The 24,794-nt window shown below is 60.6% G+C and overlaps 3 protein-coding genes across 3 annotated transcripts; 2 read left to right on the forward strand and 1 right to left on the reverse strand.

Annotated features, from left to right (window-relative positions):
- Positions 1-6,513: 6,513 nt before the first annotated feature.
- EIF1 (eukaryotic translation initiation factor 1) lies at positions 6,514-8,121 on the forward strand. The gene is made up of 4 exons (XM_066566888.1): positions 6,514-6,661; positions 6,986-7,149; positions 7,240-7,341; positions 7,901-8,121. The coding sequence occupies exons 1-4, from the start codon at positions 6,631-6,633 to the stop codon at positions 7,943-7,945; spliced, it is 342 nt and encodes a 113-aa protein (XP_066422985.1). The 5' UTR covers positions 6,514-6,630; the 3' UTR covers positions 7,946-8,121.
- Positions 8,122-11,350: 3,229 nt separating this feature from the next.
- GAST (gastrin) lies at positions 11,351-12,433 on the forward strand. The gene is given in 4 exon segments (XM_066566676.1): positions 11,351-11,373; positions 11,959-12,003; positions 12,005-12,201; positions 12,309-12,433. Coding segments are annotated over 4 exon segments (390 nt in total).
- Positions 12,434-12,757: 324 nt separating this feature from the next.
- On the reverse strand, positions 12,758-19,772 carry HAP1 (huntingtin associated protein 1). Its single transcript, XM_066566749.1, has 15 exons — positions 19,627-19,772; positions 17,837-17,913; positions 17,609-17,725; positions 17,405-17,505; positions 17,056-17,164; positions 16,843-16,921; positions 16,626-16,756; positions 16,474-16,548; positions 16,251-16,388; positions 15,957-16,024; positions 15,712-15,879; positions 15,257-15,543; positions 14,948-15,166; positions 14,423-14,525; positions 12,758-13,754 (listed from the first exon to the last, which is right to left on the reverse strand). The coding sequence occupies exons 1-15, from the start codon at positions 19,721-19,723 to the stop codon at positions 13,367-13,369; spliced, it is 2,157 nt and encodes a 718-aa protein (XP_066422846.1). The 5' UTR covers positions 19,724-19,772; the 3' UTR covers positions 12,758-13,366.
- Positions 19,773-24,794: the final 5,022 nt, after the last annotated feature.

The following is a 24,794-nucleotide window of genomic DNA, read 5'->3' on the forward strand; positions in this document are numbered from 1 at the left end:
CAGTGAGGGAGCTGTGGGAGCTGAGCCTGGTACCTCTGCCCCTTTCTGTGTCCCACGGCCCAGGTGTGACAAACTGCAGCAGAGCAGGAGGTGCCTGGCGTGTGCAAACAGGCTGTGTGGGGCTGCCAGCAGAGCTGCTGTGCAGGGATGATCCCTGCTCCCAGCACAGCCCCGTGCCAAGGCTCTGAGTCAGCCTTGGCTGTGCCTGGTGCCTACAGCTCCTGAAACCATCAGGAGAGGGAATGAAAATCCTGTCCTGGCTGTGCCTGTCCCTCTCCCAGCTGCTCAAGCTGCCCTCAATGCCTGATCTGGGCCCTTCCACTGCAGAAAACCCTCTGGACCTGCTGCCTGTCACTAGGCAGGGGCCAGTGATCCCAGCAGTTCTGAGGGTGTCTGATTGAGAGCAGAGCTGCTGCCCTGAGCTGCTCTCGCCCTCCCTGTTCCCATTTCAGGTTTGCTCCAGGCTGATGCCAAGGCCCCAGCTGAGGGCTGGGGCTTTCAGACCCCAATGACCCCCACAAGGTGGACGTTTATTTGATACATTCCTGGCATGTGAGCACGGGGTGATGTCTGCACAGGGCATCGACCCTGGCCAGGGGGATCCCCATGGGCGGAGGAGAGAGCCCATGGGAATGACCCAGGAACAGGCAGGGGCTGCAGCAGGGGGAAACCTGTGCTGGTGTTCACAGGGGTCTGAGGATGAGGGAAGAAACGAGGATCTAACTCCATGTTTCAGAAGGCTTGATTTATTATTTTATCATATATATTATATTAAAACTATACTAAAAGAATAGAAGAAAGGACTTCATCAGAAGGCTGGCTAAGAATACAATAGGAAAGGATGATAACAAAGGCTTGTGGCTCGGACAGAGAGTCTGAGCCAGCTGGACTGTGATTGACCATTAATTAGAAACAACCACATGAGACCAATCCCAGATGCACCTGTTGCATTCCACGGCAGCAGATAACCATTGGTTACATTTTGTTCCTGAGGCCTCTCAGCTTCTCAGGAGAAAAAATCCTAAGGAAAGGATTTTTCAGAAAATGTGTCTGTGACAGAAACCCATGGCATCTCCAAGATCCTGGAGAACCTCCCTGGGAGAATTCCCCAGCGCCGGCCTGGAGGGACCGAGCTGAGCCGGCGGGAGGGCTGAGCCCTGCCCGCTCACCTGGCCCAGGTGTGCTCCTGCTCACCCGCACCAGCAGCACGGGAGGCTCGGCCTGTGCTTGGAGCTCTCCTGGCACCTCGCGGAGAGCAGCGGTGTCACAGCAGGCAGGGAGGGAGGGAGGGAGGCACGGGGCACTGCCAGGGGAAGCGGGAGCCGAGCAGGGCGAGGGAGGGTGAATAAATTCCCTTAAACGCAGTGGTTGTTACACACCCGGGGCCACGTCGGTGCCTGGACTGGGTTGGCAGGAATCAGGATGTGCCCACGGCTGGCCCTTGCTGTTCCTCTGGGTGTGTCACACCACATCCAGTGCCTCCATCCCGAGCATCCCACACTGAGCATCCCGCGGGTCCCGCCTGTGGGGGGGAACAGCCAATTCAACACCCCGGGGTCTGCAAATCTGGGCTGGGGATGCCAGGAAGAGCTGTGTAAAGAAAGGGAATGTAGGACTTGATCAGGGAATCCCTGCACTGCCTCTGGCCCCGTGACAGCCAGGCTCATCCTGCTGCTCTTTCCAGGAGCAGCTTAATCACCAGGGCTGACGCTGCCCGCACTGATTAATGGGATCAAACACCCGTCAAACATCCAGCTCATCCCGAATCCCCGTGCTGCAGTCACACAGAGGCTGCAGGAAGGATGTTGGAGGAGAAAAGCTGGTTTCTAGGAATGTCCCAACCCGGAGGGCATTGCTGAGCTGCGGGAGAAGCAGCAAAGCCCAATGCCAGCGTGATTCCTTCCATTCTGCTGCACTCCCCAGCTGGGCTGGGGGTGGCACCAAGAGCCCCCCACATCAGAGCACAGGGTGAAAAGGCCCTGCAGGACCCAGCAGGGAGAGATTCCTGCAGTAAGCACAGGCTGGTCACCCACCAAGAGCCCCAGGAGCCCCAGGGCTGCTGCTGCAGGACCCCCACACAGCCTTGAGCTGCATCTCCCTGGGTCTGCACACACACAGGGGCACCGGGGAGCTTGAGACCCCCAGGACTGGCAGGGCCACCACTGCTGGCAGGACCGTGCCTATAGGAATGTGCCCCTTGCTGATGGAGTGCCAAAACTATCCTTTATCCCTTTAAAAAGGAAATAAGTCCAAAAGTTTCTCTTCTCAATTAGGTGAAAAGACATCTCATAGGAGCTGGGGGACTTCGCCTCAAACTTAAGGATACCCAGTTGGACAGGAGCCAAAAAGTCCTGCCTGGGCAATTTACTAGAAAAAGAAGAGAACAAAGAAACTAATGGCTTTTGTGAGGTGTTTTACCAGGGGCAGGAGGGCCTCTTGCATCTGGATTGGTTTTCCTCTATAAAGAGTTTAGTTATTTAGTTATTTTGCCTTTTATTAAAACCTTTTTGTTTCCAACACTACCACAGAAGCCTCCCTGCTGATTTTATGCCTTCTAAGGTAGCTGAGCTATCTTGGGTGTGAAATAGATCTCCAAAAGCTTATGAGACCTGGCTCAAAGAGGCCCATATTTCACCTGCCCTCACCATCAGGACGTTTCCTTGCTGCCAAGGAGCACAATGGTCCCCAGGAGCACCCCAGATTCCTTCAGTGGGCAGGGACAGCACCGTGTCACAGCACACAGGTGTCACAGGACACAGGTGGCTCTGGGCTCCCTCTGCTCCTCCTGCTGCCCCTGAGCAGCCTCTGGCAGCTCCCCTGGCACAGCCCCGGCCCAGCACAGACAGGCTGGGCTGTCTGCCAGCGCTGGGTACCAGGAGAAGGCGGCAGCTCGGAGCTCCTGGCGAGCTGCTCCTGCAGGAGACCGGCATTGCCACCTCGTGGGGAGCCGGGAGCGGCACCAGGTCGGGAGCAGCAGGGAAAGATGGGCAGGAGGGTGCAGGCGCTCAGCCCAAGCCACTCATGACTGCAGGTGCCAGCTCTGAATCCTGCTCACAGCAACAATCGGATGTTAACACTTCCCTGACCTCAGCAGTGTGGGTTTGACACACACTCGTCTCTTCTGGGGCCCAGGGGTGAGGACACAGTCAGGATGTGTCGTGTGGATGTGCAAATCAGAAGTGACACTGATAAATTGACTCTCTGGGGTATCCTGGCTCAGCAGCAGGGCCAGTCTGCCCCGAGCTGACCTCAGACTGATGGCTCTGCTCGAGTGTTTGGTGTTGAAAATGAAGAGCAACTCCTTGGACTTGGAAATGCCTCCAGCAGAAAGATGGAGTGCAAACCTCTAATTGCTTCTCCTGTCTGGCTACTCCACCGTGTGGCTGCTGGAGACAGCTCCTTCTCTGGGAGAGGAGGAAAATCTGATCAGAAAAAGAGGAGAGAGAAGAACCATCTGCTTGTTCATGTCGGTCATGGAGCAAATTCATATTCTTAGGAAAATTTCAGCCAGTTCTCCAGCTGATGTGTCACAAACAGAAGAGACAGATGCTTCAGGAACACCAGAGAGACACAAATACAGCAACGCAAACAATTCCCTCTGCCCAGTGCAAGAGAAATCATTTGCCTTTATCTCAAATAAACCCCCAAGGATGATGCAACACCCTCGTGGTGTGTGCCAGAGCTGCAGATGGCAGCACAGCCAGCTGCCAATAACCTGTCAAACCCACAGAGATGGCTCCAGAGCAGGGCAGGAGCACCCACACAGGGAGCTGGGGCTGCAGGGGATCCAAAGGGAGCTCCAGACACAGATCCCCAGGGTGATGCTCCTGCTCCACGAGCAGCTCTGACCCACTCCCAGAGGACAGCTCAGGCTCTGGCTGGATTTTTGCCTTTTGACTCCATTAATTGTCAGGGATTTGCTGTTCCTGGTTTCTGGAGTCTCAGGGGGTATTTTTGTGCCTGGATTTAGGATGTGGCGTTGCTGTGGCAGCAGTGCCCGTGCTGGCTGAGCCATGGCAGGGACACACCCTCCAGTTTGGGGTTTATCCACTGGGAGAGCCATGGAAGGATGTATTTAACAGTTCATTCCCAACGCTGCAAGCCAGGCTGCAGGCCCTAAAATCAGGAGTCAGGAACAGGATTAAAGCCATGGAAGGGCTGTGGCTTTAATCAGGAGTCAGGAACAGGATTAAAGCCATGGAAGGGCCATGTTTAGCAGCTCAGTCCCAACTCTGTGAGCCAGGCTGCAGGCCCTAAAATCAGGAGTCAGGAACAGGATTAAAGCTGAGATCAGCAGCTCCCCCTGACCCGGGTTTCCCAAACTTTGGGCTCACTGCCCTCCTGACTCCCAAGAACAGGAACTGCCCCTTCCCGAGCACCGTGACTGGGATGTGACTGGGTTTACTGGGATGTGACTGGGCTTACTGGGATGTGCTGACCCAGCCAGGCCTTTGGGACCCCCAGGAGCCAGGGTGGGATGGGTCAGTGCTCAGCACAGGCAGCAAAAGGAGCTGAGCTCACCCTGCCCAGGCTGAGCTCTGCCAAGGCCTGCCAGGCTGAGCTGGGCTGCACTAAGTGCCAGGGCATTGATTTCACTCGTTTAAAGAGAAAAACTTTCCTTTCCTGTTGGATTCTGGCCTGCTCCAGAGCTGGGGGAGCATCTCCCTGACCCTGCTCTCTGTCAGCACCTCCCTTTGTGCTGCAGGTGTGGTGCCAGCAGGGGACAGCTGGTGACAAACCCATCTGGGGGCCCCAGTCAGTGTTTCTGGGTCTGGATTGAAGGCACTTGAGACAGTGCTTCATGTTCAGGCTCAAGTATTTATTATTTCTTATCAGTAAAACAATCTCACCACTGTGAGTTCAGCAGCTTTTCGTTAGAAGGCACAAAATGGCCAACAATCTCTGGTTACAAGGTCTTATAAAGCTAAACTATCCAATTAAGAACTGACACCTTGATTATTTTTCCTTTTAACCCAATAACTGATCCCAATGTGGACTTTTCTGCCCAATTACAAAATGCCACCCAAACCCCTGAAGAAGAAACCCAGGATGACACCCTGTGCCCTCCATCTTGCTTCCATCCACAGCACACTAAAAATCCCAAAACCTCAATTTCTCACCAAGTGATACACCTACACTGCTCTCTATAATCTGTTTCACACTTTTGTGGATTCCAGTCTATCTCAAAGTCTGGGAAACTTTCTCCATGAATGAGGGTCAAAGTCAGTGCTCCCCTGGGGGCCAAGGCACCCCAGAGCAGACAGAGAAATATTCCCTAGGATCCCAAAATTGGAGCACAGGGTGGTGACCAAGCTGTGCCAGGCTCAGCAAGGCCAAGCCTGGCCAGGGCACAGGATCACTGTGTGAAAAACGCCAACCACTTGTTTTTAGAATTTTTAAAATTTAATAGTAATAAGATGGTTATAAAAATAGGAATATAATTAGAGTAGTAAAAATTTGGACAATTAGGATTTAGGACAATATGAGACAATAGAGTTATGGACAATCCGGGTACCTTTTCTGGGCAAAATAAGCCCGAAAAAGAACCTACGTTAACAGAGGATTAACCCTTAAAAGCAACAGGCTGTTGCATATTCATACACCTCATACATGATGCATAAATTCCATTCAAACAAAAGATTCTATCTGGTCAGTGTCAGCTTCTTCCTCTGAATCCTAAAGTGTCATGGCTGAGCAAGGTGGGACGAAGCTCATTTCTTCTGATAATGGAGCAATAAATTCTTTTTCTCTGAAAGATTTAGGTGTCCTGTGGCTGCTATCTCAGTGTGAGTCCTCTCTCAAAAAATGTATCTTACATAGCATAGTTCCTATTTTAACATCATGTTATAACCTAAAACTATATTTAACACCCTACTTAAGAAAATTAATACAGCATCACTTTCGAACATAACACATCTAATATTAGTATTTGCCAAAAGCCAATCATAAAATACGCATTTTTCACACGGAAGTTCGGGGGTGCCAGTGAGGTCTTGGGGGGCATAACAGGGGTGTTTGGCAGAGGGTTTGAGGATCCCAATAAAATTTGCGAGGGCTGGAGGGGATTTGGGGCACCCCGTGAGGGTTTCGGGGCGCACCGCATCCTTTGGAGGGGAGGCCCGAGGGGACCTGGACGTGTTTGATCGCTCCTGGGGAGAGTTCTGTGGTTCATGGGGGTATTTTTTGGCTCTCGGGGAGGATTTTGGTGGTCCCGGATGGATTTTGGGGCTCCCGGGGGTCTCGGGGCCGGCGGAGCCAATCCTGAGGGGGATCGGGGGGTCCCGGGGGTCCCGGCCCGGCCCAGGATCGCACTGCGCACGCGCCGCCCCGCGCGCTGCCGGGCCCTCCTCCAGCGCATGCGCCCCGCTCCCCCCGCGCCAGCCCGGGCGCGGCCGCGTTCGCCCGATGCGTCCTGACGCCCCCGAGCGGCGACCAATCACAGGCCTCGCTGGCCGTGCGTGATGACGCCACGCAGGGGCGGTATATAAGCGGTCGGCGGCAGTCCCGCCCCCCTGACACTGCCTCGAGCCGCCGCCGCGAGAGCATCCTCCGCCCAGAGCCGCTCCCGCCGCCAGAGCCGCCCCCGCTGCCGCCGCCGCCGCCTCCGCCGAGGGAAGGGAAGCGTATCGTATGTCCGCTATCCAGAACCTCCAGCCCTTCGGTGAGGCCCTTTGTGCGGTAGGGCCGGGGGAGCGCGCGGGCCCCGCCCCGGCCCCGCCCCGTGGCGCAGTTGCTATTCCGGGCCCGGTTGCGTCAGCCGGGGGGGGGAGAGACGGGGGGCGGGACCCAAACCTGACGGGCGGGCGCGGCGTCCAATGGGGTGGGGGCGTGGGTGGGATCTATGCGTGACTGGCAGGCGTGCGGGGGCGGGGCCGAGGGATGACGGGCGGGCGCGGTGGCCAATGGGGCGGGATGTGTGCATGATGGGCGGGTGCGGCGGCCAATTGGGCCTTGTTGGGGCGGGGCCTGACGGCGTTCCCCGCAGACCCCTTTGCGGATGCAAGTAAGGGTGATGACCTGCTCCCGGCCGGCACTGAGGACTACATCCATATAAGGATCCAGCAGCGAAACGGCAGGAAGACCCTCACCACAGTCCAGGGCATCGCGGATGACTACGATAAAAAGAAACTGGTGAAGGCCTTCAAGAAGGTGGGGCCTAAGGGGCTCGGGGGTGGGGCAGCGGCCACGCCCAGCAGGGATGTTTGTGGTGTTAATGAGGTTTTTGTGTCTCTGCTGCAGAAATTTGCCTGCAATGGTACTGTAATTGAGCACCCCGAGTATGGAGAAGTGATTCAGTTGCAGGGTGACCAGCGCAAGAACATCTGCCAGTTCCTTGTGGAGGTAGGACAGCTTCTGTAGGATTGTGCCCTCTGTTGATGGAGTGACAAAACTATCCTTTGTCCCCTTAAAAAGGAAATAAGCCCAGAAGTTTCTTGCCTTAATTAGGTGAAAAGACACCTCATAGGACTTTATGGGCTTTACCTCAAACTTAAGGATAGCTAATTGGACAGGAGCCAAAAAGCCCCACCTGAGCAATTTACTAGAAAAAGAAAAGAACAAAGAAACTGACAAACTAATGGCTTTTGTGAGGTGTTTTACCAGGAGAGAGAACCTCTTACACCTGGCTTGGTTTTTCTCTGTAAAGGGTTTTGTTATTTTGCCTTTTATTGAAACCTTTTTGTTTCCAACACTACCGCCGAAGCCATCCTGCTGATTTTATGCCTTCGAGGGTAGCTGAGCTATCTTGGGTGTGAAATAGATCTCCAAGAGCTTATGAGACCTTTCACTACCTAAAATCAGCACAGATTTGATAAGTGCACACAGATCCCTGGGTGTGGGCAGTGTTTGGATGCACAGAGGCATCACCCCACACACTGTGAATTTGTTTTCTCTCTTGCAGATTGGACTGGCTAAAGACGACCAGCTGAAAGTCCACGGGTTTTAAGTGCCTGTGGGCCACTGGAGCTTTATGCAAGAAGATATCCTTACCATGAAATTCCCACCTGTCCCTTGTCATAAGTTTAAAACCAGCCGGTTTGTGTAATGTAACGATCTTGGGTCCACTGTTGAGTCTGGACTGTTGTAATTGGTGATGTAATAAACTGACACGAGCCCATGCTATCTCGTCTGGCTGTCCCTCATTTCCCAGAGCTAACCCAAGTGCTGGCACCACCCAGCCTGAAGCCACAAGTTCCAGCTGTTCCCAGCTAAGCCCGCAGGGACTCAGCCTGTCCTGATGGCTCCTCAGTCCAGCTGTGCTCCCATCCTGGCCTGCCTGGTGCCACCTGCTCCCTCTGGGCAGTGCTGGCTCCTGGAGGCAGAGGAGTGACACAAGAGTGACCTGGAGGCACCATGGCTGCAGCTCAGGTGCTGATACCTGCGAGCCCTGAGGTGCCAGGTGCTGTCCCATGGGTTAAACTCGTGACAAGGACTAACATCTGGAGCATCCCTGGAGCTGCAGAGCCTGCTGCTGCTGCTGCCTCACACCCTGTGCAGTTACATGGCTTTGGTATCATTTCTAATGTTTTATTGTAATGTATTTAAAATTATTTAAATAAAATTGGTTTTCAAAAGCCCGTGTGTGGTGGTTCCATCCCTCCCAGGGGCTGAAGCACCTTCTCCTCTTGCCAGCAGTGGTGCCCTGGTGGGATTCCCTGCCCTGGGGGGCCTGGGGGTTGCCCCCCACTGCAGGAGGAGGGAGTTCCCTTGGTGCTATGTGTGCTGCTCCTGCTGGGAGCTGAGGGAAAGCCGAGGGGTGGGTGGGTGCTGAGTCATTCCCTCCTTGTGTTCCTGGCAGTCCCGTGGGCAGGGTCACTTCTGCTTCCCAGAAACTGCTCTGAGGAGGAGGAGGAGGCACTGCCACCCGGGTCAGGCTCTGCCAAAGGTCAGGGGCTGAGTGCTCTCTGTTTTGTGAGCTCGAGCTCAACAGGCAAGAATGAACTCTCAGTAAGAGGCACTGGCTGAGGGCAGTGATGGTTCTGGGGCCTGGCAGGTGCCTCTGCCACTGGAGCAGTGTGAAATGCACTGAAATGCTGATTTTCAAACCTGGGTTTCTCTGCCATTGCCCCCAGCCCATCTGTCCTGCAGCAGGGAGGGCTGGGGTGTCCTGGTCCTGGCAGGGAGGGCTGCTCCCACCCTGGTCACTGCTGATGCTCCTGCAGCCCCCCAGAGCAGGCCCTGGCTCTTCATCCACTGCCCCAATGCCCCCATGTCCCATGTGTGCTCAGAGCACCGAGGTCACTGCTGCTTTCCTGGGAGACTTTGCTCTTGGAAACGGAATTGCTGCAATTATGTAAAGCAGCTGTGAGTGCACTGAGGGTGACCTCCAGCCCTGCCTGTGCCTGAAAGTGACCTCCAGCCCTGCCCGTGCCTTGGAGTGACCTCCAACCCTGCTCATCCTTGCAGTGACCTGCTCTGCCCATGCCTTGGTGCCCTCCAGCCCTGCCTGTACCTCACAGTGACCTCCAGCCCTGCTCATCCCTTGCAGTGACCTGCTCTGCCCATGCCTTGGTGCCCTCCAGCCCTGCCCATGCCTCGGGGAGCAGGTGCTGGCAGATTGGTGACCAGCCCTGCACATCAAGAGCAGTGCTGACAGCACCAAGGCCAGCATCCACACCAGGGTGTGCTTTTGTGCCCACAACCTGAACCAGCCCAATCTCTGCTCTGCTGCTGCTGTGCCAAGAATTCCCATGCCCTTCGTGTGTCTGGGCATGTCCAGCCTGGATTTCTCCCCGCTGGACTTGCCAGGCTGCCAACAGATTTGGCCACTGCCAGGACAGCTGGCCCCAGGGGCAAGGGGAGCTTGGTCCATCCTCAACTCAGCCTTGGCGAAGGGTCCAGCCCTGATGCCCACAGGCCTGGTAACAAACCTGCGTCAGGGTGATGCCAAGCCCGTGAGTCACCGTGTCCCCATCACCCTGACGGCTCATTGGGTCCAGATTGAGCCATTAAAAGGCAGAAATTGGAAAACAATTTGTTTGTTCCTTGTGCAAGGTGCTCGGTGGAGCGAGCGATCGATGGCTGAGGGGTGCTGGGTGCTGCTGCCTCCTGCCATCCAAAGCCCATTTGTTTTTGGGGTGTTTGAGGAGCTGACACAGCTCCTTGGGGACAGGGGATAGTGATGTGCCCCAGCCCAGGATGTCTCTCACAGGGTTTATTGAAGGAGGGAGACAAATGGGCTCTGCAAATACCCGGATGGGAGCTCAATAGAGGCAGCAGGAACCGTCAATATCCAGTGGGGGTGGGTGGGGACAGACAGGATCTTCAGGGGGCTCTGACAGTAAGTGGGGCCCACAGCACCCCAAAGCTTCTCGGGGTGCAGGGAGAGGTCCAGAGCTGCAGAATGGGCTGCTCTGGGGCCTGTGTCCTGCTGAGGGGCCTCACAGACACAGCCCCCCAACCCCAGAGGCACAGACCCCTTGGCAGCCCTGACACAACATGTTATAAACATGTGCACACACCTGGGTGTCAGGGTACATCCATGTGTGTGTGTGTACAGACACAGACACACGTGTGAGAATACACATATGTACACACACATACTTCTGTATATACATATATACACGTGCATGTGTGTTTATACAGGTATTTGCATATATATTGCTATTTATAGACAGATATGTATGCAGGTATGTATGTATATACATGTATGTATAAATGTGTACAGATTTAGATATATGTGTACAAATATTAATATATATTCATATATGTATATATTTATATATATACATATATTTATATATTTATATATAAATATATATATACACACATATATATATACACATATATATACATATATATATACATATACATATATATACATATACATAAATACATACATATATATATATATATATATACATACATACACACACACACACACACACACACACACACACACACACACACACACACACATATATATATATATATATATATATATATATATACACACACATAATCCCAGAATCATTTAGGTTAGGGACTCCAAAAATCATGGAGTCCAACATGTGTGTGTGGATATATATTTGTGAATACTTGTGTATACACATGTATGTAGAAATGCACATATAAACATATGCATATATGCGTGTATTTATGTAAGCAATCATATATATACATATATCTGTGTTTCCATACATACATATATATGCATATATATATATACATATAAATACATATATATATATAAATATAAAAATAAATAAAACATATATATATATTTAATACATATTATGTATGTATATATATATCTCCCTGTGTGCCTGTGTGGGTCTGCCTGTCTGGCTGTATGTCTGTGTGTCTGTCTGTGTGTCTGTGTGTCTGTCTGTGTGTCTGTGAGCATACACAGATGCCCGCGGGCCCCCTCCGGGGGTGGGTGGATGTGAGTGGAGCCGCCCTGGGGTGTGGCAGCCCCGGCAGTGCCTTTAAAAGCAGGGCTGAGCTGGGGTGATCCTGGCGAGAGACACCCACTGAGACCCACCAGGACACCCCCAGGACACCCCCAGGACACCCTGCTGAGCCTCAGAACCCACAGGTGAGTCTCACAGGGCTCTGGCACTGGCTGCAGGTGACTTGGGGAGAGAGAGAGATGGGGAAAGCCTGAGGAGCAGATGGGAGGGACAAAGCGACTCAGAGTCCCACTGAGAGGAACAGAGGGGATCTGGGGCCCGGCCATGCCCGGGGGAGGAGAAGCTCCCCAACTGTTTGGGCTCAAGGAGGAGCTGGATGATGCTCTTAGCCATGGGTTTTAGTTTCCAGCATCCCTGCAAGGAGCCACGAGTGGGACTTGATCCTTATGGATCCCTCTGCCTTCACTCTGATTCCAGGGGAATTGGGAACCAGCCAGGAGAGAGGGATGGAAAAGGCCTGGGGAGAAGCTGAAAGGGATGGAGGGGACTTGGGGACACAAAGGGAGGGACAGAGGGGACTGTGAACTGTCCATGGGCTGGGGCTGAGCCTGGCTCAGTTCAGGGGCTGCAGCTGCCCCATTTCCCCCCCTGTTCAGTGTCCCCACAGCCATGAAGGTGTCCCTGTGCCTCATCCTCGCCCTCGCAGTGGCCCCCAGCCTGTGCCGGCCCCCAGCTGCCTTGGGGGACCCCCAGGAGCCCCCCCTCAGCCTGGCCCGCCGGGACTGGCCCCAGCACCTGTCCCAGGAGCAGCAGCACCTCCTGTCCCAGTTCCTGCCCCACGTCCTCACAGGTACTGGGAGCTATGGGGGGGTGGGCACAGCCTGGCCCCCGTGGGGACGGGAAATTCCAGCAATTTCCAGCAATTTCCAGCTCTAACTGCTGCCTTTGCCCTGGCAGAGCTGAACAAGCACAAGGCCTTTGTGCATGAGGACGAGGGGCTGGAGGCTCTGCACGACCACTTCTACCCCGACTGGATGGACTTTGGCCGCCGCAGCGCTGAGGATGAGGATGGGGCTGTGTAGCTGCTGGGCTGGGCTGGGCACTGCCGCACTCAGGGCCTGCCCTTCCCCTCAATAAAACTCTGGCACCACGGCCTCTGCACTCCTGGATGTGCTGGGGAGAGCCTGGGAAGGTGGGCAGGGGGGATTTACCCCCATCCCCAGAGGGGATTTACCCCCAGCCCCAGAGGACAGAAGGGATTTGCCCCCAGCCCCAGAAGGGATTTACCCCCAGCCCCAGAGGACAGAAGGGATTTGCCCCCAGCCCCAGAGGGGTGCAAGGGGCAGAGACTGAACTGGGCACAGCAGCACACACAGAACATGGCAGCACACACAGCACACAGCAGCTGCTCTGTGAATTCACATTTATTTGCCAGGTGTTTGGGCACAGCTTGGAGGGAGGGACACAGCTGGGGGGAGCAACAGAAGCACCCCCAGAACCATCCCAAGCTGTGGGTGCTGCTACTATTGCTACTCAGGGAGCAGGAAAGAGCTAAACCACCATTCCCTTTAAAGGCCAGTCCAGCCCAGGTGCTGGCCAGGGGCCCAGCCCAGGGTGCAGGGGTGTCCCCCTGGCCCCAGTGGGTTGCCCCAGGACACACCTGAGCCCAGACTGAGTGTTCTCCATCCCTGCAGCATCTGGACAGCCCCAAACGGGCCGAGCTGCCCCTCACTCCGCAGACAGGCTCAGCAGAAGCAGGAACAGTTTTTATTGCCAGAAATTGGCTCCTGTGAAGGGTCCACACTCCCCCAGCAGGGACAGGGTCAGCCAGCACCCCCTGTACCCCCCATACATGGGGAGCAGTGCCAGGTTCTGTCCTTGCTGGTGCCAGGAGCGCTGATGGACCTGGGGCAGCAGCAGGAGCTGAGGCTGAAGCTTGTCCTGTCTCCATTTCCCCATGCATGGGTGAGGAAGAGGATGTGTCTCACCCTGAGCCTGGGGGCTCTGCAGCAGTGTCACTTCTGGGTGCCCCAGGCCCCTCTGGGCCCTGGCTGAGCACAGGAGCTCTCCCCTCTGGCCACCACCTTGTCCAGCCCCAGGCGCTGCAGCTTCTCCACCAGGTTCCAGCTGAAGGTGCTGCTCCTGCCTGGGGGTCCCTGCTGGCCCCTGGCCACGGGGGGCTCACAATGCTGGGGGTCCTGGCAGTGCAGTGAGGGGGCCCACCACGATCCAGTCCCTGGTGCCAGGTGGGAATCTCGGCCCAGCAGGAGCCTGAGGAGTCCCCTGGGGGTGCCGGGGGGTCCAGGGCCCAGCGCCAGCGTGGGGGGAGTCAGTTCTGGTGGGGGGCTGCAGAGGCTCAGCCCCTCAAAGGGCCCACAAGAAGGCACGACGGCATGATACAGACTGGAGGGGAAGAGAGAGCAGAAGGGGGGATCAGCTGGGGCCCTGTGCTGGGGGATGCTGCTGAGGGGGCCAGGCAGGACCCCCTGTCCTTCCCCTAAAGAGCCCTGGGCTGTAGGAGACCCCAAAGCTCCCAGAGGGGTGCTGGGGGCTGCTCCTCGGCAGCCAGGACACACTGGGACACAGGCACTGCTCCAGCAGCAATTTCCAGAAACCAGGGTTTTGTCTAACAGCGAACTCCAGCTTCAAACCAACCCCCAACGAGCCGTAGGGGGGCTCATTAGGGCTAATCACCGGTGCTCATTAATGAGGGGACAGCCCAGTAGCCGGCTGCGAAAAGTTCTTGGCTGCTGCCCAAGTGTGGAGGGAGGAAAAAAGCTGTGTCTGTTCCCCAGAGTGCCAGGAGCATTCACTGCTCCCCTGGGCAAGCCCAGCCGAGGAAGGCTGTCCGTCCGTCCATCCATCCACCCATCCATCCACCCATCCATCCACAGCCCAGCAGCCACATTTGGGGAGATTTCTGGTGCTGGCACCTCTCAGAGCATCAGGGGCTGCCACTTCCTCGAGCTGCAGGGAGCCAGGCACAGGGGAGGAGGAAGAGGAGGAGGAGGAAGAGGAGGAGGAGGGCACTCGGCGGGGCCGGGGCAGGCAGCGGGGGCCCCGCGCCTTACCTGGGAGTCACCGTGGTGATCGCAGAGGTGGGGTGGAGGATGTGGCAGGTGGTGATGGTGAAGGTAGACGGGGTCTGGGGGAGGTTGTTAACAGAGAGGAACACTGGAAGGGACAGGAGACAAGGGGTCAGGAGGAGGGCACGGCGGAGGGCGGGCGGGGCAGCCAAAGCTGGGCTGGAAGCTCCTTGCACGGGGCACAGATTCAGCAGCAACTGCGTCTGGTGCCTGCTCAGAGAGGGCAGCCAGCACAGGGGGGACCACGAGAGGCCAGAGCGGCCCCTTGCAGGCAGCCGGGGGTCAGCAGGGGCTCGCCAGGGCCATGGCCACGGCTCGTCCCGCCGGGGCAGCTGCCCGAGAATCGCCCTTGCACAGCTGCAGGCGGAGCATCCCCCTGGGGACCGGGGGGTGGCAGGGAGAGGCTGCTGCAAGAGGAGAAAGCACGGGGGGAGGCGAGAGCCAGCCGAGACAGGAGGGCAGGGACACCCCGGGGGCTGCGGCCCCTCCGTCCCCTCGCCCCCCGCTCACCCCTGGGGCGCTCCTTGGCTTTGGCGGGTGTTGAGGTAGGGAGCAGCTGGAAGGAGCTGGCGTCCACATCATCCTCCTCCAGGTCATTGAGGCTGTAGACCTCCTCCAGGTCGATGTCCAGCTGCCTGAAGTCTTTGGTGAGCACCCCGGGCCGGGGCACCAGGATCCCACCCAGGTTGGGCTGTGCCAGCTGCTGCCAGTGGTGGAGCGTCACAGAGCCTGGGAGGGGGGGACACAGCCGGAGGGAACTCAGGAGGGGCTGTTGGAGCCTCAGAGCACCTGCAGCTCCTCACCCCCTCTGCCCCTCACCTTCCAGCGGCTTCACAATCTGCAGTTTGTCGGGGAAGTAGGTGAGGGAGCCCAGGGAGAAGCCGGAGCCAGCGGTGAGCTCCGAGCCCCCGGAGTAGCTTGTCCCGGTGGAGACGACGCTGCCCTCGGGGGTGAGGAAGCCGCTGGAGCTCTCCCCATCTCTCAGCCTCCAGAGCTTGCGTTCCCGCTCTGCCTCGAAGAAGGAGCGCTCCGAGAGCCGCTGCACCGCCGCCTCCAGGTCCCGCCGGCCCGGGGCTGCCCGGGGCTCCCCGCTGGCCCCATCGGCCCTGCCGGGGGCACAGCGTTAGGGCTGCAGTTCTGCCCTGCACCTCAGGCTGTGCTGGGAACCCCCAGATCCTGCCCTCCCTGCCCCAGGCTGCTTCCAGCATCCCAGCCCCTGTGCAGGAGGAGCCGCTGCCTCACCCGGCCCCGCCCCCCCCCAGCCCAGCACTCACTGAGCATCCTCCGAGCCGGAGAAGTTGGTTTGGGGGGTGCTGGCCCCCCCAGAGTGGGCAGTGGACAGCTGCTTGGAGCCCGGGACATGGTGGGGAGACTCAGAGCAGGACTTGGCTTTGGCTGCCTGGTTCACGGCCTTCACCGTCTCAAAGACGCGCTGGCAGCTCCTGCGGGCAGGAAGGAGCTCGGGGTGAGCCGGAGCCGGGCCCATGGCACAGCGCGAGTGGCCAATGACAGCACTCACTTGTAGTCTGAGGAGGAGCTGTCCGTCCTCTTCCTCATCATCCCCTTGATCTCAGCCGCCAGCGAGTCCTGGGGATGGGATAGGCAGTGTCAGTATGGGGGGCAGTGTCGGTACCGGGGGGGCAGTGTCGGTACCGGGGGGGCAGTGTCGGTACCGGGGGGGGCAGTGTCAGTATGGGGCGGCAGTGTCGGTACCGGGGGGGGGGGGGGGGGGCGGTGTCGGTGCTGGTGGGGGGCAGTGTCGGTACCGGGGGCACAGCAGGGACTCCTCCCGTGCCGCCCGCTCCCCGCTCACCACGGGCAGCAGGCTGGCAGCGCTGTAGCGGCTGACGGTGCTGTTGGGCAGGCTGCGGCTCCGCAGGCTCTTCACCTCCTCCCGCGCCTCCTGCAGCATCCCGCCGCACTCCGCGTACTTCTCCTGCAGATCCCGCAGCTGCGGGGACACCGGCACAGCTGGAGCACGGCCCCGGGGCAGGATCCCCGGCCAGGGGGGCACCCAGGGCTCCCCCCGGGCTCACCTCCATCCGCAGCTGCTGCTGCACCTCCTTGGCCGCCGTCAGGTGCTGCTGGAGCTCCTCCACCTCGGAGCCGTACTGCGGGCAGGAGCGGCGGGGTCAGGGCGCTGTGCCCGCACCCCCCCGTCCCCCCGGCACGGGCAGGGGACCCTCACCGTGCGACATTTCTGCTGCAGGTCCGCGACCTGCGCCAGCAGCTGGCTGATCTCCTCCTGCTGCCGCGCCGCGTCCTCCGCCCTGTGCGCCAGCTCCTCCGACAGGTGAACGACCTGCTGGCTGGCTTCGGCTGCGGGAGGGCCGGGCTCTGTCACCGCCGGGCGCCACCCCCGGCCCCAGCCCAGCCACCTGGGCAGAGCCCCGAGCCCTACTTACAAAACTGCTCCACGCAGTCAATCATCAGCTGCTGCTCCTGCTGCTCGTACTGACAGGTCTCAGTGGCGATGCTGGTGGCCTGGGGGAGAGGGTTGGAGGGGCTGAGAGGGACAGGCGGGACCTCCCGTCTCCCTGAGGGGGCAGCTGGGTGTCCCCAGAGAGAGCAGGGCAGAGGCGGGCACTGAGGGGCATCCTGCAGCCGGCTGTGCTCACCTCCATGCGCAGCTTCTGGTTCTCCTCCTCCAGGCTCCTGAGTTTCTGCTGCAGGGTGTCGTACTGGAAGTACTGCTGCAAGGACAGCGAGGACTCGTGCCTGCGCAGCCTGGGGACAGCAGGGATGGCCTGAGCAGTGCAGGCAGCGTGGGGCTACCCACTCTGACCCCTGCCCGCTCCCCCAGCCCCCGGGCATCCGCAGCCACCGAGCTCTGTGGGGTTGGGCCCACGGCCACCAGGGGAGGGAAGGGATGTGGCCGCTGCTACCCCAGGGACGGTGATGGCCCCTGCCCAGCCCACAGGAGCAGCTGTGCCCCAGGGAAGTGGCAGGACAGGGAGTCGCACTCACGGTGTGGAGGTGGTGGTGGTGGGCTCGCTCTCCTCCGTGGTGGTGGTGTAGAAGTGGAGGAGGTCATCCCGCATGGACACCTCGTGGCGCAGCTGCGCAATCTGGAGAGGCAGAAGCGCTTCAGGACACGCCCAAAGGGACCACAGCAACCCCCGGGGGGCACACAGGGGGCCAAAGCCCAGACCTGTGCCCAGGAGCTGTTACCTCCTCTTTGGCCAATTCCAGCTGCTCCTCCAGGAGCTCATTGCGCTCAGTCAGGCTCCGGTTCTGCTTCAGCAGGGACTGCCCGATGCGTGCTGCCAACTCCAGGTCCCGCTCTTTCTGCAGGGGGCAGCTCTGCCTCAGCTGGGACTCATCCCTTCCCCACTCCTCACCCAGCCCTGTGTCCCCAGGGTGCCACCAGCCCTCACACGGGTGGGATCTCCAACGTACCTCATCCAGCAGGTTGGTGACAGCATCGATATCGTGGTAGGTCTTCGTGATCCTGGCCACCCGCTCAGCACACAGGACTGGGGGGAGAGGGCCACAGGGTGAACCTCCACACTGTGGGAGCACTGACCCAGGGGCTCAGCCCTGTCCCCCCCAGGCTGGTCTCCAAAAAGGACCTTTTGTCTGCTCACACAGTGCCAGGCAAGGATCCCCACAGCTGGAACAGCATCAGGGGAAACGGGGGGCTCACACCTCGCCCCCAACCCTGCTCACAACCTTGGGGTGGCAAGAAAAATGCTGGGTCCCCTTGCTGACCCCACAGCACAGGCACAATGCCAGCCCCACTGCAGGACTCACGGACAGGAAGGGGGAACAAGGAAGGGCAGCAGCAGAGATGGGATCGGAGGTGACATCTCCAGCAGAAAGCAGGCTGGAGCTCCAGTATAAATAGCTGTGGGTGGCACCGTGCCGAGCCGGGCTCACAGGCGGCGTCCCCTCCAATCTGTCCCCAGCCCCCTCCCCCAGATCCCCCCTGCCCTAGTTTAGTTTCCCTCTGGGGGAGGGGACGCTGCAGCCCGCACCCACCCGGTGCCCCCGCAGCTGCAGGACCGGGCAGCTGCCACCGGGCCAGGCCGGGCCCCCGCCACGGCTCTGCTCCCCCGCTGCTCCCCGGGTCTGGCGGGGAGAGGAGGTGCCGGCCCCGAGACTCGGTGCCCCCGCTGCGGATCCTGCCAGGAGCGCCGGGCACGCACCCAGGCGGCGGCGCTGGAGCCGGGAGCGGAGCCCCGAGCCCTGCCCGCACCCCAGAGCCTCCCACAGCCCGGGAGCCGCCTGTACCCCACCCCCTGCACTCCCCATGCCCTTTCTGACGCTCTGCTGCCCCGAGGGTGCGTGCCTCAGTTTCCTTTGGGCCCCCAGTCAGAGGCACCCTCCAGTCGTGCAGACCAAGTGGGTTAACGGGGAAGCTCAGCCACACAAATCCCATTAGGCGTCCCCAGCTGGGGTTGTGTAATGGTGAGCGTGTTGTCATGGCAATGCCCCCACTCGCCACCCCGGTCCCGTCCGGCCCTCACTGCCCCGGGCGCTGCCCACGCCCCAGAGGGCACGGAGCCCAAACAAGGCCATGGGGACAAGGGCCGGCCCCATCCCCAGCCTCACTCCCCTCTCTACACCCCGACAGGAGCCGCTCTCCGCGGGGGTCCCCAACTGCACCTCATCAGGCCCCTGAGCCATTAATTGGAAGTAATTAGAGCATGAGCATCGTTACGGTTGGAGCGAGCGGCTGGCCCTGGCAGACGGGGGCTGCAGCGCTGGCGAAGATGTAAACATCCATCCAGGGCCCGATCCGGGGGTGCGGGGGGAGCACCCCGTTCCCACGGCAGGAGGGGCTCCCTTTCCCACGGGCACACCTGGCAGGGCCCCTGCCCTGCCCCCGCCACTCCCGCCGTGGGGACAGCTTTCCTTGGGGTCGGGGTGACCCTGGGGGTCCCCAAGGGACCGGGCGGCGGCAACCCCGGGCCAGAGTGCGGCGAGGGAGACGGGGATTGAGGGAAGACACGGGTGGGGAGCGCACGGCACATCCCGAGGGACATCCTGAGGGAAGACCCCGGCCCTGACCGCTCCGGACCAGCCCTGGCCCCAGGGAGACCCCGGCCCCCGCCGCTCCAGACCAGCCCCGGGGGGAGCCCAGCCCTGCTGCAGCGGCATCTCCATCCCCATCCTCATCCTCACCCCCATCCTCACCCCCATCCTCATCGCCATCCCCGGGGCGGGACCACCCGCGCCGCCCTCACCTTCCTCCAGCTCCCGGGCGATGGGGTCCGCGCCGCCGCCGCGCTCCGCGTTCCCGTTCAACTCATCGTAGGCGGCGGGGCTGCTCCAGATCTCCATGGCGCCGAGCCCACCGCTGTGCCCAGCCCGCCGTGCCCACCCAGCCGTGCCCAGCCCAGCCCAGCCCCGCCGCGCCGAGCGGAGCCGCTGCGGCCGCTCCCGCCCCTATTTATAGGATCGCCCGGTCCCCGCGCACCTGCCCGGCGCATCCCCCGGCGGCGGGGCCGGGGCTGGGGCCGGGACGGGGGCGGAGCCGGAGCCGGACGGGAGCAGAACGGGGGCGATGCGGGGGTCGGGGGTGCTCATTTCCACCGTTTTCCCCGGCCCACACCAGGGCCACGATCCCCACCAGGCAGCCTAGGACTGGGCTCCTTGTTGGGGAACCCACCAGGACAATCCTGCTCAGCCCTGAGGGCTGGTGGAGGTGTCCCACCTCTTGTCCCATCGAGCCCGGGCACACAGGGTGGTGATGACTACTGCGGGACACTGAGCAGCAGCTCTGCAGTGTTGATGCTGTGGGTCATGCACAGACAGCAGCTTTTGCCCCTTGGGAAGGACAGGGAGAGATTTTGCGCCCTTCACACAAAGCCATGGGATCCCCATAAGGGTCAGGGTACATTTTCCTGACCAGCCCTGCTCTGCCACCCCAGGGCTGGACCCCCGCATCATCACCCACGTCACAAACCCTGCACCCGCAGTGCCCACTGCAGTGCTGGGACCTGCTAGGTCCCTGATCAGGAAAGGGGCTTTTCCATCCCACTCCAGCCTCCCCATTCACCACCCCTGGCTCCAAGCATGGCCTGGCATGAGCCTGGCCCCCTCTGTGCCCCACACTCCCTGCCTGGCACCCTCTCACTCCCACAACCACGCTGGTGCAGAAGCAGCACAGAGGCGGGAAAGGTGAATAAATCATGGTGTGCTGAATTATGGAGGAGCTGGCAGGCACGTAGCACAGGCCGTGGGTGTGATGCTGGCAATGCCAACGTGCTCTGTCCTCATCACCTGCCCCAATACCCACCCTTGTGAGCACCCAGATAATCAGTGAAGGGATGCAGCAGCTGGAGCTGCCCCTCACTATCACACACCTTTGCCTGCTTGACTCCTACCCATTGGGATCCTGACCCCAACTAAATCCTGCCATAACCCCAGTCCCCTCTGGAGTGAGGACTGGAGCAGATGCCCTCAGTCCCAGCCTCTCCCTCCTCCTGGAGCTGGATTTTCCCTTGGTAAGGCCTGGCATGACACAGCCACCGACTGGGCACCCACCCTCCAGGGACCCCAAGGACTCAAGCACACGTCTCAGCATGGACAGGCAGGAGCTGCTTCTTCCTAATCCCCTGCCCCAGGATTTGCTGCTCTGGGCAGGTTCCCTGTGCCTGCACAAGCAGATTACAGGGGGCTATTTCTGATGGCAGCTTAAAGGTTTGACGCCATGGGCCCCCTCCAGCACATGCCAGCAGCACTGGAGGCCTGGCTGGCTGTGACCTGCAGGAGTGTGGCACTGAGAGCCACCGGCCCCATGGAGCAGGGCTGGGGTGCTGGGGTGCTGTGCTGCTGCATGCTCCCAACCCCACGGCACAGAGACAGAATTTGGGGCTCAATCCCTCGTACTGCCACTGCAGGGGGCCATGCTGATGGTCACCTTCTGAACAGAGAGGGGAGCAGCCACAAGGGGAAGGCTGCAAGCACAGGCAAGGCATGGTGAGGATGATGCTCAGCCTGGAGTGAGCAGGTGGGTGGAGGCCTCGGCCCCATCTGTCTCCCAGTGCCCCACATCCATCCCCCAGCCCCTTGCTCTAATCCTGCCCCAGCCACACGCAGGCCAGAGGCACAAACAAAGCAGAGATAATCTGTCTGTGCCCCCTGCTGAACCCCGACCTTGCCCAGGGATGGGCCAGGTCACAGAGCCATGGGCACTGCCCCTGCCTGGCCATGGGGGCTGCAGGGACCTCCCCCTGGGATCCCCACAGCTCTGGGGGCTCTGCTGGCACCAGGGACCTCCCCCTGGGATCCCCACAGCTCTGGGGGCTCTGCTGGCACCAGGGATGGATCCCCACAGCTCTGGGGGCTCTGCTGGGATCCCCACAGCTCTGGGGTCTCTGCTGGCACCAGGGATGGATCCCCACAGCTCTGGGGGCTCTGCTGGGATCCCCACAGCTCTGGGGGCTCTGCTGGCAGCAGGGATGGATCCCCACAGCTCTGGGGGCTCTGCTGGCAGCAGGGCCCCTGAGCCCTCCTCCAGGCTGGCACGTCTGGGGGAGCAGCAGCCCTGGCATTCCCCCTGGCATTCCCTGGCACACCTTGGCAAGCCCACCAGTGTCCCAGCACAGCACAGGGCAGCGGGGACGTGCAGGGGGTCCCGGCAAATGCTGGGGGGTCTCTCCCAGCATCCGGCTTGGCTCAGCAGCAGCTGCTCTCAGAATTAGCCCGGGATGTTCTGGGTGAGGAAATCCAGCCCATCAATCCCATTAGCGGTGATTAGCGCTGTCCTGGCCGTGCCCACCGCCCGCGCCAGCCCCGCTGCCCAGGGGCACTCACGGAAATACTGCAGGGTCTCCTCGATCTGCTGGGGGGTCAGGGGGGCTACGGGCTGCGGGGGGGCGCTGGGGGCTCGCAGCCAGTCCCCGTGGTCGTAGCCGAACACGGTGTCAGCCCGCAGCGTGTAGCGGGGCAGCTGCTCGCCCAGCAGGCTGATGATCTCCACCTCGGGGACATCCTCGCCGCACAGCTCTGGGGACAGGGGGACACGGCGTCAGCCCAGGGTGGGGGCGTATGCGGGGAGGGGGCTGTGCAGGGGGGAACATCCTGTACCCCTCAGCCCCCGCTGTCCCCCGGGGGTTTGGGGCTGGGTCTGTCCCCAGAGCCGCTGGTGTAGTGACTGGGGGGTCCCCCGCAGGGTGGCACTCAGGGACCCTTCCCCAGCTGTGCCCTGCTCCCCTCCATCGCCCCGCTGCCCGCGGGCGGGGTCCTGCTGCCATCTCCTGGCCACGCTCTGCGCTGGGGACAGCGGGCCTGGCGTGCAGCGCGGGGTGAAGGATGCCGGGACAATGGCTCATCTCCGCACAGAGCGGTGACAGGATGGAGGAACAGCCCAAAGCAGACCCAGCTCCTCACCTCCCTCACCCCGGGGGCCCGCTGGCACCCTCAGCTGTACCCACCAGTGATGGTCGCGGCATCGCGGCGCGTGCCCGGCTGGGACACCGGGCCGGGGTGGGGACAGGCGGTGACAGCTGAGCCTGGGCTGGGCTGGACGTGGCAGGCGGGTGGGCTCTGGCTGGGGAGGGTCTCTCGTGGGACCGGGGTGTCCAGTTTGGCTGGTGTTGCGTGGGGGCCTGGCTGCCATGGGGAGAGGCACCAGAGTCCCTTCTCCGGCCCCTGCCTGGGGGGAAGGAGCTGTTCAGGTGATGCTCGAGGGTTCCAGGGACACATCCTGAACCCCCATAGGACAAACACCTTCCTGGAGGCAGCATCTGCCAGCCCGGTGGCACAGCCAGGGCTCAGGTGTCCCTGCTCCCTGCCGATGGCACAGGAGAGCTGTGGGAACGGAATCCAGCTCAGCTCCACCCCTGAATACGGGGCAGGTTTGGCAGAGGCAAGGGGTCAGCGTACCTGCTCTGCGGTGGCTGCTACGGGACGCGGGGGCTCAGCACCAAAGCAGCGCCAGGACCGGGCAGGACAGGACAAGACAGGACAGGACAGGACAGGAGCCTGGCCCCACAGGGTCCCTGCCGGGTCGCTGCCTGCGGAGCGAGCAGGGAGGAGCTGTCGAGTTGCCCGGCACTGGGCAGACACGGCAGTAGTGCCAGAGAGAGCCTTGGGGAGCTCCACCTCGAAGAGCAAAGTCCACGAGTGAACCTCCAGCCTGTCGGCACCAGGATGCAGAGCAGGGAGCTGCCGTGCCGGGCAGGGCAGGGCTGGGCAGCATCTGCCTCATGCCAACCATAAACATCATGAGGCGGGCCATAAATCCGGCATATCCCTGCTCTCTGGCCACCTCCAATGGCTCTGGGTCGGGCTGCAGCCACTGCTGGCACTGCTGCCCCTCTGCCCTGCAGGGCAGGAGCTCCCTGCCGCATCCCCAGCCCTGCTCCCACCTCCACCATTGTGGGGCTGCGGCACAAGCAGCCCCTCGTTCCCAGGTCATGCCAGAGCACGGCTGCCCTCTCTCCTGGCAGGTGCTCAGGGTCGCTGCCACATGCACAGCACCCAGACCAGGCCACCCTGCTCCCCCCTGGCACACAGGGACAGCGCAAAGCAGCACTCAGACCCCAAATCACACCCACAGCCTTCCCCAGTCCTGTGCCCCCTGGCACTGCGACCACCAGACCTGGGGGCCGCCCAGAAAGCAGCTCCCCAGCCCCAAACCCTGCGACCCTCCTGTCCCCAGGGAGGGAGCGGGACCCACCGTGCGGAGGTGCCGCGCTGCCGCTGGCTCCGGGGAGCGAGCGCGGCCGGTGAGTCAGCTCAGCCGGGGCTGCCAGAGCCCTGCGTCTGCTTTTGGCCCAGCTCCTGCACGTACATTCACTCTCCCCGGGGGAAGCCTTGTTCAGACACGTGCGGTGCAGCTCCCATCGCCCGCTGCTCCCAGAGCCCCCCGTCCCCACTGACCCCGGACCCCACTGTCCGCCCTCCGCCAGCGTTTGATGAGCCGGGACCTGCCCCGGGAGCTGGGCCAGGGCAGAACGGTGGTCCCGGGCACCGATGGGACACGGGCCAGGAGGAGCAAGGTCCTGGCTCAGGCCGGCCCAGGTACCTGAGCAGACTCGCTCCCTGCCCTGCCCGATGCCGTCCTGCACCTCCTGCCCGGGCACCTCCCGAGGAGCGCCGTGAGAAGGGGAGAGATGAGGCAATTTCTCCCAGGGCTGCGGCAGCCGCCCTCAAATTCTCCGGGGAACGGGGGGGACGGGCTGGGCACGGCCCGGGGCTCGCCCGCGGGAGCTGCCCGGGGATTTGGGGTGCCCGGAGGCAGCCGGGGGGGACGCGGGACACCGTGAGAACCGGAGGCACAGCGCACCCGGTGGCAGCGGAGGTGGAGTGGGACACGGCGGGAGGCCGGGTGCACCAGGAGTGTGGGAGATGCCGGGTACGGGTGCACGGATTCCGAGGAGGGCGATCCCCACACACGCTGGGC

The sequence above is a fragment of the Molothrus aeneus genome, chromosome 28, assembly GCF_037042795.1.
Source record: "Molothrus aeneus isolate 106 chromosome 28, BPBGC_Maene_1.0, whole genome shotgun sequence".
Classification (NCBI taxonomy): domain Eukaryota; kingdom Metazoa; phylum Chordata; class Aves; order Passeriformes; family Icteridae; genus Molothrus; species Molothrus aeneus.

What these genes read in the sequence shown, in the direction of transcription:
- EIF1 (XM_066566888.1), top strand. Translation starts at nt 6,631, where the DNA reads ATGTCCGCTATCCAGAACCTCCAGCCCTTCG. An exon ending in CCAGAACCTCCAGCCCTTCG is followed by an intron (nt 6,662 to 6,985) that starts GTGAGGCCCTTT and finishes CGTTCCCCGCAG; the next exon opens with ACCCCTTTGCGGATGCAAGT. An exon ending in TCTGCCAGTTCCTTGTGGAG is followed by an intron (nt 7,342 to 7,900) that starts GTAGGACAGCTT and finishes TCTCTCTTGCAG; the next exon opens with ATTGGACTGGCTAAAGACGA.
- HAP1 (XM_066566749.1), bottom strand. Translation starts at nt 19,723, where the DNA reads ATGGAGATCTGGAGCAGCCCCGCCGCCTACGATGAGTTGAACGGGAAC. An exon ending in ACCAGAAGCTGCGCATGGAG is followed by an intron (nt 16,922 to 17,055) that starts GTGAGCACAGCC and finishes CCTCTCCCCCAG; the next exon opens with GCCACCAGCATCGCCACTGA. An exon ending in CTGCCAGCCTGCTGCCCGTG is followed by an intron (nt 16,025 to 16,250) that starts GTGAGCGGGGAG and finishes TCCCATCCCCAG; the next exon opens with GACTCGCTGGCGGCTGAGAT.